General features: G+C 37.6%; 1 protein-coding gene across 9 annotated transcripts in view; it reads left to right on the top strand.

Annotated features, from left to right (window-relative positions):
* The window catches only part of Ca-alpha1d (Ca[2+]-channel protein alpha[[1]] subunit D), a 63,003-nt gene that overhangs the window by 15,340 nt on the left and 33,391 nt on the right, over window positions 1-14,272 (top strand). For all 9 annotated transcript variants that reach the window (XM_070294768.1, XM_070294767.1, XM_070294766.1 and 6 more), the window contains exons 2-14: window positions 7-585; window positions 860-965; window positions 5,183-5,322; window positions 8,200-8,306; window positions 8,586-8,738; window positions 10,406-10,602; window positions 10,979-11,082; window positions 12,121-12,281; window positions 12,717-12,819; window positions 13,172-13,317; window positions 13,451-13,524; window positions 13,802-13,953; window positions 14,123-14,240. In XM_070294768.1, coding sequence (XP_070150869.1) covers window positions 221-585; window positions 860-965; window positions 5,183-5,322; window positions 8,200-8,306; window positions 8,586-8,738; window positions 10,406-10,602; window positions 10,979-11,082; window positions 12,121-12,281; window positions 12,717-12,819; window positions 13,172-13,317; window positions 13,451-13,524; window positions 13,802-13,953; window positions 14,123-14,240 — 1,926 coding nt within the window. In that variant the 5' untranslated portion in view covers window positions 7-220. The remainder of the gene's footprint in view (window positions 1-6; window positions 586-859; window positions 966-5,182; window positions 5,323-8,199; window positions 8,307-8,585; window positions 8,739-10,405; window positions 10,603-10,978; window positions 11,083-12,120; window positions 12,282-12,716; window positions 12,820-13,171; window positions 13,318-13,450; window positions 13,525-13,801; window positions 13,954-14,122; window positions 14,241-14,272) is intronic.

Raw genomic sequence — 14,272 nt, 5'->3', positions numbered from 1 at the left:
CCGCAGGTCACGGAGGGAGCTTCGTAGCAGTCCAGTGCCGTAGCATGCCGGCGAGCTGCAACGCGTGGTGGGGCGACTCTGAGACACCGCGTCGATCGGCGTCGATCGCCTCCATCTGCTTGGCCGGGCAGCAATCGCTGGTGCGTCGCCGCAGAAGAAGAAGAAGAAGACGCGATCGTCGTCGTAGCACGGGAAGCACGGAGCTCGACACCAGCGACCGATGAGCGCGGGGGGGGATGGGGGCTCGGCGTTGGGCCCACCTGCCCGGCTGCCGGGGGCCCAGCCGACTGCCGCGACCCCCTCCATCGCGACCCCCCCCATTGTCGGCCAGCAATCAATCGTCGGTGGTGTCGGTGGCGTGCCGGATGCCGCACAGTTGGCGAATGCGCATCATCAATCGCCACCGCCGCCCCCGCAGTCGCAGACGGGCCCCGCCGGGGCCACCGGCGCTGCCTCCAAGTCGGCTCAGAAGAGGCCCGTCAGAAGGGGTGGCAAGCCGCCGCCCGACAGGCCCGTCCGGGCGCTCTTCTGCCTGGCCCTCACGAACCCTCTTAGGAAGATGTGCATCAGCGTCGTGGAATGGAAGTATCCTTTGCTCTTGGGAGATTAAAGATATAACAGCTATGTAACGCGAGGGAGAATTGTTTGGAAGAAGATCAAAGTTTGGCGAATCGATATTTACGCTCTGACTTTAATAACTGCGCGTTAATCGCTCTTCTTTAGGCTGACCCTAATTCGAGTTCGGATAATATCGGGGTTAATGTTGGCGATGATTTCCGACGATGGAAAGGGTTAACGCGCCAACGATCACCCTTGTATTTTCCTTAATTCGCTCGATTTTATCAACGTCATTTCGCAGACCTTTCGAGTGGCTCATCCTTATGACGATATTCGCGAACTGTGTCGCTTTGGCCGTCTACACGCCGTATCCTTATGGCGACTCCAACCTGACCAATCAGTACTTGGTGAGTACTTGATATATTTTTTTATTATCACTTTTATTTTCTAGAGTATTTATAGAAACCTTAAAGAGATTTTATTTTCGTAAAAAAGATTTTTATTAAATAAAATTATCAGTTTTTTTCTTTTCGTCGAGGGACTTCCCTTAAATAAAAACAGAAATTATTGTGTGTGTATTATTGTGTGTGTGTGTATGTATTATTTTATAACGCGCATCTATATTTAAGTAAAAATAGGAACCTCGAAACAGACTAAAAATAATCGCGAGCAAACGGCAATCATCCCGTTATGAAAGGCGTCACCGGGAATCCCTTTGTGCGATTTCATCGAATGCGAAATAAAGCAATTTTACCAATCGTGATATGTATATATATATATATATATATATATATATATATATATATATATATATATATATATATATATATGTGTGTGTGTGTGTGTGTATGTGTATGTGTGTGTGTGTGTGTGTGTGTGTGTGTCTAAATCGATGAGTGGCCTCATGCAATAATAAGAGAGTAGCGGTCCCGTTCAACGAACTACGCGAACCTCTATCGAGTTATCGATTTCGAAACAGCACTGACGGGGTTGGAAACTTATTCGAGCTGAACGTTCAATAATTGTTCAATCTTGCTCGAGATCGGTGTGCATGGCATCCTGGGCGCTATAATTGGAAGGCGCAGTTTCACATGTAGGCCGCTATAGCGCGAGGATTAATCGAGAATACTCCTTTCTTCCCCTCCCCCGAGTGTCGGAGATAACTTCAAAAGTCATTCATAGTTATCAATGTCGAAAGCCGCTCGAGCTCATTCACAGATAAGAATTGTGACATTCGACTCAGCATCGTTTCAGCTTCGCATCAGAACTTGCGAAATCACTTATGCACGATGAGAAACGGCTCGCGTGTTAGCGACAACTCGAAATTGAGTTTTACATAGTATTATGCACGTACTAAAGTGGGATCGGCGTGTCGTGTCTCAGCAAAGGGTGCACCTCGTCGTTTTGCGTCATTGCAAAGGCATCCCTTGCGCGCTAATTGATATCGAGAGGAAACTTCGTCGAGATTGGACTAACGGAAAATTCGCGAAAAGCGTCTATTCGTGTAAACGTGAAGTGAACTGTATAGGTCTGTTAATTTAACTTCACTTTTATCGAGAAAATAAATATACAATAATAAATATGCAGAATGATAGCAAAAATATCATAAATTAAGAGTAAATAATAAATGATACATGTGTAAGCGAAATTTATAAAAAATCCTAAATTAAATAATTAATAGAGTAAATGTAAAAAGAGATGCAAGAGAATCATGTAAAGTGATTTAGAAAACAGGCAGATTTCACTCTTGTTAAAATTATATATTAATTTATTTTTTACGTTTTCTTATTTTTTTGTATCTCTTTCTCTCTCTCTCTCTCTCTCTCTCTGTCATTCTTTGAGCATTCCTCTCTGAGAAACAGGGAACGGAAGACAACGTCTTTGGGAGAGATTCGCGAATTTAGTCGCAAACTCTAAAAAAAGTCGCAACTTTTAAGATCGATCTCTCTAGGTCTTCTTTTAAAACTTCCAACTTTTTCATTCGCCACCCGATACTCAATCTAGATAAAACTCCGACAATTGTGATATCTTTTACCACCACAAGATTATAAAACTATATCAAAAATTTACGTCGCTTCATATATGTATGTGTGTAAAAACATTTTTACGAATATGTGTTAATTTTTAAAAATAAAATGACAGAAAAAGATTCAATTTTTTTTGTCTTGAACATAAAAAGGATCATGCTCACAGAAAGAAAGTATTACTCAATATTTAAATATGAAATTATTTTTTCTCATTAATATATACACACACATATATACATATATACATACATTATATATATATAATATATTTAAAAATCTTTTAGTGTTAAAGATTTTGCGATCAAACATCGCGTTTATAAAGTAGTCCCACACACAAAATTCCATACAAGTACTAACTAGTACACGCAGCACTCAAAGCGTAAATATATGGTGTAAATCGAACAGTCTAATCTCTCACACAGCATGAAATATTCGTGAAAGATCCGAACACGATCTGGCATTTAATATCGCAGCGGCGGATCTATTATTCGGTAGGAACGTTTGCGAAATATCTATGGTCCTGGCCTTACCACCTGCTCTTTCCGTATTTCACCCACGCATTAGGCAAAGTGTTAATTCTCATGTGAGTAAGAAAAGAAATTGTGCGTGATACAAATGCATTTTCTAATGAGAGCCGATTTAATAATGGAACGTATATAAAGTGTGTGTTAATGCGAAGATCAACAATTAGTTAAAACAATCTAATTTATGAGAACGGTCTTTAGAGAATAAAATTGACAAGTATACGAGATGCAGAAAAAATTTATCACGTGATTAATATTATATTTTACTTTCATTTCACTCGAACATGCTTGTTAAATCAATGAACTATAACGAATTTTTATAAAAGAACTTTTAAAACAAAATAATAAAGAATACTCTTCGATCTGAAAGAATAATAAAGTAATAATTTTCGAAAGCAAATCCATGAAAATCATGCTATAAATTTGTCTAAAGTGCCAGACGATTTTCGTATCTCTTCCAAAAAGAAAAATAAATTCGTAATAGAAGAAATAATAAAGTATTAAAAAGAAGAGCGAGTGAACAAGAAACAGAAAGAGAGAGAGAGAGAGAGGGAGGGGGAGGGAGGGAGGGAGAAAGAGAGAGTGAAAAACAACGCGATCCGTCAAAACTTTGGGAACTTTCTACACAACTTTACGCCCTCAAAGTCACGTAACGGCGCCCACGTGTCATGCATCGGCGAGCAATAGGAACGATATAATGTGCGCTCGAGCTTATTTCAGCGAACCGATAATCGATCGATTTCGGAAATTAAACGCAATGGATGCCGCGCAGAGAGAGAGAGAGAGAGAGAGAGAGAGAGAGAGAGAGAGAGAGAGAGAGGGGGAGATAGCGAGAATCCGTATCCTCTCTCTGTGGTCGTGTATCCGCACCTTTCAGCTTCCCCTTTAACGTCTATCATACGCCTGTATATCTTCTCTCTTCGTACAGCGGCTTTTTTCCACGCCTCTAATGTGTAACGAGCGAGCGTTCTCTCTTCGGCCTTATTTTTAACCCTCCGCTTCTTCCTTTTGTTTCGCCTGTTTTTCTCACCAAAGCCTATACCGTTCTTCTCCCCCAATCTCCCCCTTCCCGTAACCGCAACCATGCCATGCGTCGATTAATCCTTTTGCGCGATGGCTGGTGATGCTGCTGATACTACTGCCTATGAATCACGCTAATGAGAGGGATGATCAACGTCGAAAAGTTAATCTTAAACTCACATTTTCTAAGACACATGTTTACACACACTTTTGCATTTTTTGTACAATTAAAAGATACTATTATATTCTTAAGAATTGCGGTAATTTTTTGTCCTATAAATATATTCTCTTGTATTCTGTGAAAATTACATCAGATTTTTTTTTTTTTTTGCTACGTCGCAATTGTGAGTTTATCGATTTTTATCATTCGTATATATAATTTCAATTATCAGTCACTTGTAAAATATCGTATGATAAAAGTTTGAGTGTTATACAGTTTTGCGGCTTACATGGTAAGTAATTAATTCCGCGACTTGATAATGAGTTGATCAAAGTTTCGAAATTTGAAGAGAGTGTCTTCCGCTAAAGTCTCTTTGCTCCTTTAAACTAACCGCGGCGGAGTAAAGTTAAAGAAATATTAAAAGAAAAAAAGAAAAAGACAAGAAAATAGCAACAGGTTATTCTTTCTATAGAGAAAAAAAAGGCGCGAGTGTTCACAAGTCCCACGTAAAAAAATATCGGCGCGAGTTGACACCCACGATCACGTTCTCGTCGTAACTCGTCGTAATCCAACTGCAACGCGACGCTCGTGCTTTAAATGTTTAACGTCCGTGTGCGCGTTTGCGCAAAACATTGTCTTCACGGGCTCGTTTTTAATTGCATTTCGCCACAATTTGTTCCCGTCGCTTTCAATTATCCTCGCTTGACGAACGTGTTCCGCGGCCAAATTGCGGCAATGCATCTTATGATACTTATCAGTCCCAGCCTCTTTCCAATTATTTTATTTAAAAAAACCTGTTTGTAACTTTTGCTTTGGATGCTCTTTTAGAATCGACGCTAATAAGTATATCTTTTCCTATTTTTAACAGCAATTTTTCCTACATTCTGTTGCAGGAAAAGATAGAGTACATTTTTCTTGTGATTTTTACGGCGGAATGCGTGATGAAGATCATAGCTTACGGCTTTGTCGCCCATCCGGGAGCTTATCTCCGTAACGGTTGGAATTTGCTGGATTTCACGATAGTCGTAATTGGGTGAGTAAATCAGTTTAATAAATCTCCACATTTATTTAATATTTTGTCCACAGAAAAATGAAGAATCGATTTTAATTCATGAAAGAAATTTATTTGCAACTTTATTCTGATAGAATTAAATTTTACGGATAAAATATTTTTATTTATTACATTTACAAATTCAATATATTGTCAATCGGGTTTGTTGTAATTGAATTAAATTAATATTAGAGTTAAATAAACGTTAGCGAATTTCCTATCCGATATATCCTCATTTATTAACACATTCTTAAAAGAAACTAAGTGTTTCTCTAAACTAAGGATATCTTTTTCTTTAAATAGCCGTTTCTTTTTATTTGAATTTTTTAACGAAAAATCGTTTAAAAATCGAGCACTTACGACGTTTCAATGTTATATTCGGCGTTTGTTTTCTGATAAACTCTTTTTCATCCGAATTTGATGATCGAGAGTCAACAAAGGTATATATAGCATCTAACAACTTGCATCAATTGCAAGCTAATTAGATCAATGTCAATGTAATCGATAGTGCGTGACGATCATATACACTTTGCCGTTGGATAGTTTACATCTGTCAACGTTTTCCTATACATAATTTCGATAACGTCCATCAAAATTCACGAATGGCAGTGGCAAATCACATAACTCGATTATCTTGGAATATTCGCTTGCCGATCAATATTGAAAATTAATATTAAAAATATAGGAATAAATTATTTCCGCAACTCATATTTAAAAAATTCATAATTATACATAATATAAAAAAATATATAAAATAATTTTATACATATTATAGGGATAGAGAGAGAGAGAGAGAGAGAGGAAAAAAAATTATCGATTACTGTTTTATACAACAGCATCATAAAAAGCCCTTTCTAGTAAGTTTAAACATTTATAAGAGTTGGAAAGGCGAGTCTTATAAATACTAAAGTAATTTCTTACTATGTACTGATTATGCAGGAAGCACCTGAACAAAGTTACTCTCTTCGAAGTTATCGGAGTATTTTCATGTTTTCGCGTATGCATTAAAAAGCCAGCGAACGTAAGTTAAAAAGGCGAAAAATTGTAAAACTTTACGCTTCATTTTATAAATAAAAGCGCGCGAGCATCTAAAGCTGCGAAGTTGATGAAATTGATTCGAGATTGATTCACGAACAAGAGCCGATCCCTCGGTATATCTCGCGGAGCGTAACCGTTCCCGGAAGCAAGGAAGGAAGGAAGGAAGGAAGGGAGAGAGGGAGGGAGGAAATGGAAAAATCTTGATCGCGATGGGCGTAATGAAATATCGTATTCAGATTATTACACGCACTAAGGCGGATTAGAGAATTAATTCGTGATATAATCTGGGCGTGCTCAAGCGATCGGGCAACGTAATGTCGCGATTCATGCGTGTAAATCAAATCCGGGCCCGGTATAACAACGTGCGCACGATCGGTGATTGAAAATTCATGAGCGTCGTTCAAGTCTCGGATAATACCCCCCAATAGGTCTGCCCCCCCTCTTTATACGGTGGTCGAGCGCCGATCGAGTTTCCACCGTAATTAATATCTCGGCAAATTGCTTCTACACGCGTAGAATTTGTACTCGCGATTATTGACGCGTAAATTGGTGTTGAGATAATTTTCGGAAAATACGTGCTTTCATCTCGAAAATCATAAAAGATGCGACATCGTGTATTTTTGATATTTCGTGAAAATATTCTGATCCCGCTCTCTTTCAGAAGTTTCGCGGATAGAAAAGTATTAAAAATCATTAATCGCGATTATATCGTGCGAAGTGTATCCCGGTATCATGAAAACCATCCGCGCCAGAATTCCGATACATGATCCTTATACGCATCTATTATACTGCTACGATATATCACGTACACGCTATATATACATGACGTAAATAATGGTACCCTATTTACGCGATCACATCGATTTTTACTAAGTAAAGAGATAAGAGAGAAGCCGCACAGATACACGCACGTATATTATATAAAAGTGAGAAATTGACAAGCAGAGCATGTCGAAATCAAACCTTCCTCGCGCTGTTTTCTCCGGTTAATGATCCGCGATCGCCGTGACGCGAATTTATTTATTTATTCCGCGTGAAGGATTGTTCGCAAAAATCTATCCCGGATTATGGCGTTTCGTATCGACAAGCGTAACTATGTACCTATTTAGTACGCTTCGCGTATACGCAACGTGACGCGGTGCTTCCTCTCCCGCCTGATAACTTTATCGCTCTCGGTTAACGACACGGCGAATCGATCTGTCTTAATGTCCCGCGGGAGAGAACATGCACATACACATCTTTCTCTCTTTCTCTTTCATCCTCCGAATCGACCGTTATGCAAGGGCCATTATCCAAATGACATGCAACCTAATGTACGAGGAAAATGCAGTCGTCGGTAAGATTCGAAATTGTCTCAAGGCGAGATCGTTTCCTTCCGGTTGGCTTATTCATTCGGTTCGTTTACGATAACGTCATAAACTTCGCGGTATGTTGAATATTTGCGGAAACGATAATTTAAAAACGTGATGTTAAAAAAAAAAAAAACCATTTGATTGGTACCAGACATATAATAATTTCGGAGGATATTTTTTTTAGAAAAAAAGATCCCCCGATATCTCTCGTTTACTTATGATATATTTAAGGGAGGAGAGGTAGCTTCCTACTCCTTCTTTTATGCCTCATAAACGTTCTCATAAATGCCGCCATATGGCGTTGATAATACTATTAGCCTTGGCACAGAAAGCTCTTTTCCTCAGGGACAAATTATCTTCTGGAAAAATGACTTTCATGTCTACATTATAAAGTCTTAATTTTATCATCAAGTCGTTAATCCTTACTTGGCTGCTGGATAGAAAAATTTTTTTGCGTTTCTCTTTGTAGGATGATAAGCACGGTGCTGATGATTATTATGAAGGAGGGTTTCGACATCAAGGCCTTAAGGGCGTTTCGTGTTCTACGTCCTCTCAGGCTGGTTTCCGGCGTTCCAAGTAAGATTTTTCGCTTGAAATATCGATTTTGTCGCGAGTGGCAGAGAAAATAATAATGTCAAGAAAATAAGCTGATTAAATTCAACTTGGACACAATTTATGAAATGTTAAAATAATCGTAGTTATTTCGCTGGAATATGTTATTATTTAACTGTTTAAATAATTAATAATAATTAATGTATATGTACGTATGAGAGAGAGAGAGAGAGAGAGAGAGAGAGAGAGAGAGAGATGCGCACGCATAATCGATAGAGATAAATTGATTCGTCATCTATGTAGGTCTTCAGGTGGTCCTAAACTCTATTTTGAGGGCGATGGTACCACTTTTGCACATTGCTTTATTAGTTCTCTTCGTCATCATCATTTACGCCATCATCGGCCTCGAGCTGTTCTCTGGAAAGATGCACAAAACATGCAGGCACAACATAACTGGTAAGTGCACGTTCCCTGGAATTGCTACGTGCCCTGATAAAAATTTAACGGATAACGTGCTTGGTAACGGCAACTCTCACGATGGCGAGCATATCGCGGATCGATGTTTGCGCGAATACTCTCAAATTTATTAAATTTTGAATGTCTCTCCGACTCAGATATTCGGCTAAGAAATTCAATTTAGACATTATCTTATATAATGTTATTTTATATAACTAATTTATTCGCCATATATGACTAAAAATTAACAATATTTCCGAAAATTTCTTTAAACTCTTCATTAAATCTAAACTAACAATAAATTTAAATAAATAAATAAATATATATATATAGATATATATATATAATATATATACATATATATATATATATATATATATATGTATGTATATAATATATATAATATTATATATAGGATTTATATAATACACATAATATATATCTCAAGGACATTATTCTTTCATCTGAAAAAAAATTGAAAAATTTGTCTGTATTCGTCCGTCATAAAGAATTAACGAAAAGTTATAAAATGTTCCTTGGATCTGTTAGATTATTTAGGAGTCTTGGTAAGGTTCATCCCCGTGGGATTCGACGAAAAAATCGGATACGTCGGGACCGAGAAATGGCGAAAGACGAAGGAAGGAGATTTGGCGAGGGACCCTAAGGGAGAACTCCCAGCTTTAGCCTCTTAACACACTTTACGCCGGGACAGCTATTTTAGATATGATTCAACCGCGAGACGCGGACACGAAACTAACGTCTAATTATTATTAGCGCGAGGGACGCGCGCGCGATTTGCGTGCCGCGCGGCAAACAGCTGATTCACGGGAATGCGTAAAATAGCGGGTGGACGTCGCCGAGCCCGGGCGATACAAAAAGATGCGTCGAGATGCGATGAGGAAGAGAGAGAGAAACAAATTCGCGCAAACTCATGTTACATGCTTCTTTTCGATAAAGTTACACAACTTTTTTTCTTCTATTTTTTTTTTTTTTTGCTTATCTCTGTGTAAAGTAAGAATTAATTTATATTAATGATTATATTAATTGATACATTGTGGTTGTATATGTATTCTTTGTGTTCTATCATTTTCATATAAATATACAGTATCGTAAAGAACCGCCAGTGTTAATCTCTAAATAATCAATTAGAATAATTATGCTTTCACTTAATTAAAATTTATATTAATTATCTTTTTATTACATGCTAAATATTTCTCTACTCTATATTTATATGTACTATTTGTATGAAAATGAATTATATTCATTATTTTAATTTGATAAGAGATCCAGATACTATTTGCCGTGTTAAATGAGTTGGCTCAAGTGTATTTAAAGTTTAACGAAGCAACGGGCTTAATGAAGCTCCTTTAATTGATCTATGTGCCGGAGAAGCGCGAGACAGAAAGATCGATAAATCGCGTTAGCGAAGGAGAAAAAGTGTTAATTTCGAGCCACTTTGCATAGATATATGTATAGAGAGTAGTGGTATACAGTAATGTGCAAACATTTTAACGGTGTATTACGACGAACGTTAAACTCGTTGCTCTCGGAATCAATTAGAAGTTTTTAAGGCCGCGCGCTTATATACGGAGGCCAATCTTATTACGGCTCCGCAACCGCCGTTTATCCCGCCTGGATTAAAAAATCGATTCTCCTTTGTATCGCAGATGAGATAATGGACAATCCGGTACCTTGCGGTGACATGGGCTACCAATGCTCTGCCTACGGATCCGAGTATTATTGCAGCAAACAATTCTGGGAGGGTCCCAACTATGGTATCACGAATTTCGACAATTTTGGACTGGCCATGCTCACCGTCTTCCAATGCGTCACTCTTGAAGGATGGACGGATGTGCTTTATAATGTAAAATCTCCCATACGCGATATCTCTTGTCAAACGAAATTTTCACGGAGAAAACGTAAATTCACGTTACGCTTGAACACGATATCTACTCGAATTTGGTAAAAAAATTTTTTAAGAATGATTCTCATCTAACTCTCCAAATAATTTTGTTCAAAGTTCCAGGTAAAATTAGAGAATGTTTAGACGCGAGCTTTTTATTGTGTGCGTTTTTTTTTTTTAATGATTTCTACTCATATAATCAAGAAGGAAAAATAAAGAATCTAGCAGCGAGTCTATTAATTTTACGTGTAAATCAAAATTAATCAATAATCGAGGACCATTTTCCTAAGATCAGTTTTTCAGATTTATCATCATTCTATAATCGCCTTTTATTTAGATCGAGGATGCGATGGGGAGCTCGTGGCAGTGGATATATTTCATCTCGATGGTCATCCTCGGAGCTTTCTTCGTGATGAATCTAATCCTCGGTGTGTTGTCCGGGTAAGTATCGGAAGAAATTTTACTAAGTAAAATGTCTTTGTCGCGATAAATAAGAGAATTTTAAAAAGAAAATACGCGTTTCTTACTTTAATTCATTATATCTTATAAAATATTGAGAATGATAATTTTCAAATGTTATATGTGTTTCATCTAAACATAAATATGCAGATGTAACGATATCAGTCTCGATTCTTTCGAAGGATAGAACCCATTGGTTTGCGATATCTATCCTCTCGTGGAGTTTTACAATTCTCCATGAGGGGACGAGATAAAAATATCTTTTTCTTAGGTTCATACACATGTACACTCGCACACACTCCATTGCGTATCGATAAAGGATGCGCGGCTAATCGAGGCGTGAAAACGGTATCGATGATAAGCGCGATTTAACTTCCTTCCCTTTTTACGTTTTATCCATCGCTTAACGCAACGCATGCAAAAACACTGTCATTATCGGAAAGATCGCAACACACATGCTTAAAATATGTTTCATGCTCGAAAATTATCCAGTTGTCAAAATGTCAATGGGATGTTTTAAGGGTGCTTGCTTTCTCGGAGAAGCGATAAAGAAATCGGAAAAACATAATTGAACACTTCTCTTGATTCGGCTTGTGTGAATAGAATCTTACATGCTAAAATTCATGTCGCCGAACGAAAACTTTTAATCGGAATGCGCTTTCATCAAGAGAAACGTTACTCCTCGAATAATTAGATCCATCAATTGCCGTTTTTTTTGTTTCCCCCCCCCCCCCCCCCCCATAAAAAGGGAAGATTGTAAGCGAGGAGAAGAAAGTCTTTTCACGATTTCTCGATATACTCGTGGGTACATTTGTAAAGTCATACTCGTTTGTCGAGCGAGAGATCGAACAAGCACGGGCAAATAAAGGGAGAATCTTCTCCTCTTCTTTCCCATTCTTTTTTCACGCCCTGCTCGAGTTTCGTTTCATCGCCTTTGAATATTTCAATTACGCGCCTGGCGCATACCTCTAATCACAACGTGACGCAATTTTACGTGCACTTATCCCGTTTTTGGTGCAGTGAATTCTCCAAGGAGAGAGAGAAGGCAAAGGCGCGTGGCGATTTTCACAAGCTCAGGGAGAAACAGCAGATAGAGGACGATCTCAGGGGTTATCTCGACTGGATAACGCAGGCCGAGGATATCGAGCCGGAGACTGATGAACCGAAGCAAGACGGAAAAAGTATGTATACTGAATAAATATATATAATATAAATATTATATATATTTTCAATTAATAAAAATATAAATTTATATATTTTGAAAATAATTGGAAACAAATATTTCAATAATTACATATTTTTTTATATATCGTACATATTTCTAAAAAAAAAAAAAAAAAAAAAAAAAAAAAAAAAAAAAAAAAAACTATATATTTGTGTAAAATAATTTTTAAACAAAAAGAAATTAAGTAATTTTGCGATATTCCCATAATATCGCATCAGTGTTTATGCAACTGAATTCATACAATATTTATGTACTAAATGCGAGTATATGGATGCATGTGAATAATCTGAATTTGGGAAGTGGTTCCTTAAATTAAATTCTGCGAGATGAAATAACTTATTCCCCCTAGTTATGGTATGCTAATTAATTGACGGGGTTTGATATTATATAGCCAAGCTACAAAACGAAATAGAGAGCACGGATCAATTAGAGGGCGATGAGGAAGGTATTCAACAAGAATCCGCATGGAAAAAGAAGAAACGAGATCTAGAGAGGTAATCGAGTTTCGCGGAAAAATCTCTTTTCAAAATTTCTATTCTTTTAAGAAATTCCATTCCAAGAAATAGTATATAAAAGTCGCGCAATAGAGAGCCATCGTAGGAAATATTTAGGGATCCTAATACATTGTGTTCGTGTTAGATTTGAGAAAATTCCATCTTTGAAATACCTTGGCGGAATTCTTACACACATATGTATGGTATATATGAAACGTCTCAATGGAGATCAGAGCATCATTTATCCAAACAAGCATGAAACAAGTTTGCTAAGCGCTTGTATAAACGCGAGCGAGTGGGCGAAAGCGCAAACTTTAGACTTACATTCGCGTATTGTGATGCGAATTTGCAGAGTGAACAGGCGGATGCGAAGAGCTTGCCGAAAGGCAGTCAAGTCCCAAGTCTTCTATTGGCTCATCATAGTTCTAGTTTTCTTGAATACCGGCGTTCTTGCCACAGAACATTACGATCAGCCGCACTGGTTGGACGATTTTCAAGGTAAATATCGCCTCTTGCTGCTTGCTTAGGAGAAATAAAGTCGACTTAGCGTGTATTTGTCTTTAATTATAAATCGCTCCGGCGCCTCTAGTAATGCATTTTGTAACACGGAGCTTCTTTCGTCTGTCATCAGAATACACGAACATGTTCTTTATCGTGCTCTTCTCCATGGAGATGATGTTGAAGATGTATAGTTTAGGTTTTCAGGTGAGTAATCTCGTCGTATATTATCCGATGATTCTTTTTTTATATAGAAATTATGGTGTAAAATTAATAAATATTAATGTTATACATTATTTAATTAATATTTATTCTTATTGTTTACTTATTAATTTATACGACATATATTTATTAACAGAGATAAATGCGAGCATCACTCTATCTCTCTTTCTCACGTTAAATAGAAAGATGCATATATAAGTATCTTTTCTTAGAAAATATCTTGAACGTTCTTAATGTTCGGCTACTATGATTTATTTTGCAGGGTTATTTCGTCTCGTTGTTTAATCGTTTCGATTGCTTCGTCGTGATCGGCTCGATCACCGAAATGATACTTACACGTACACATGTCATGCCGCCTCTTGGCATTTCCGTGCTTCGTTGCGTCCGATTGCTCAGGGTATTCAAAGTAACAAAGTGAGTACTTCTCTTTTCAAGATATAATTTATATTCAATGTAATTCTTGTAAAATTAAGCCACAAAGATATTTAATACCACGATGTAATACGATGTAATAAAAATATTCCGGAAGATTCGAAGCTTTGACATTCGAGATATAAGATGCGTTATTTTTTTCTCTTTGCAGATATTGGAGATCACTATCGAATTTAGTCGCCTCTCTACTGAACTCGATACAATCAATCGCCTCGCTGCTGCTCCTGCTTTTTCTTTTCATCGTTATCTTTGCTCTTCTGGGCATGCAGGTTAGATTTAACGCGAAGACGTAGCGACGCGA

Source organism: Polyergus mexicanus, unplaced genomic scaffold (genome assembly GCF_030449975.1).
Source record: "Polyergus mexicanus isolate NDT 795.1 unplaced genomic scaffold, iyPolMexi1.0 SCAF_4, whole genome shotgun sequence".
Taxonomy (NCBI): Eukaryota; Metazoa; Arthropoda; class Insecta; order Hymenoptera; family Formicidae; genus Polyergus; species Polyergus mexicanus.
Note: the sequence above shows the minus strand (reverse complement) of the source record. Positions and strands in the feature narration are given on the sequence as shown.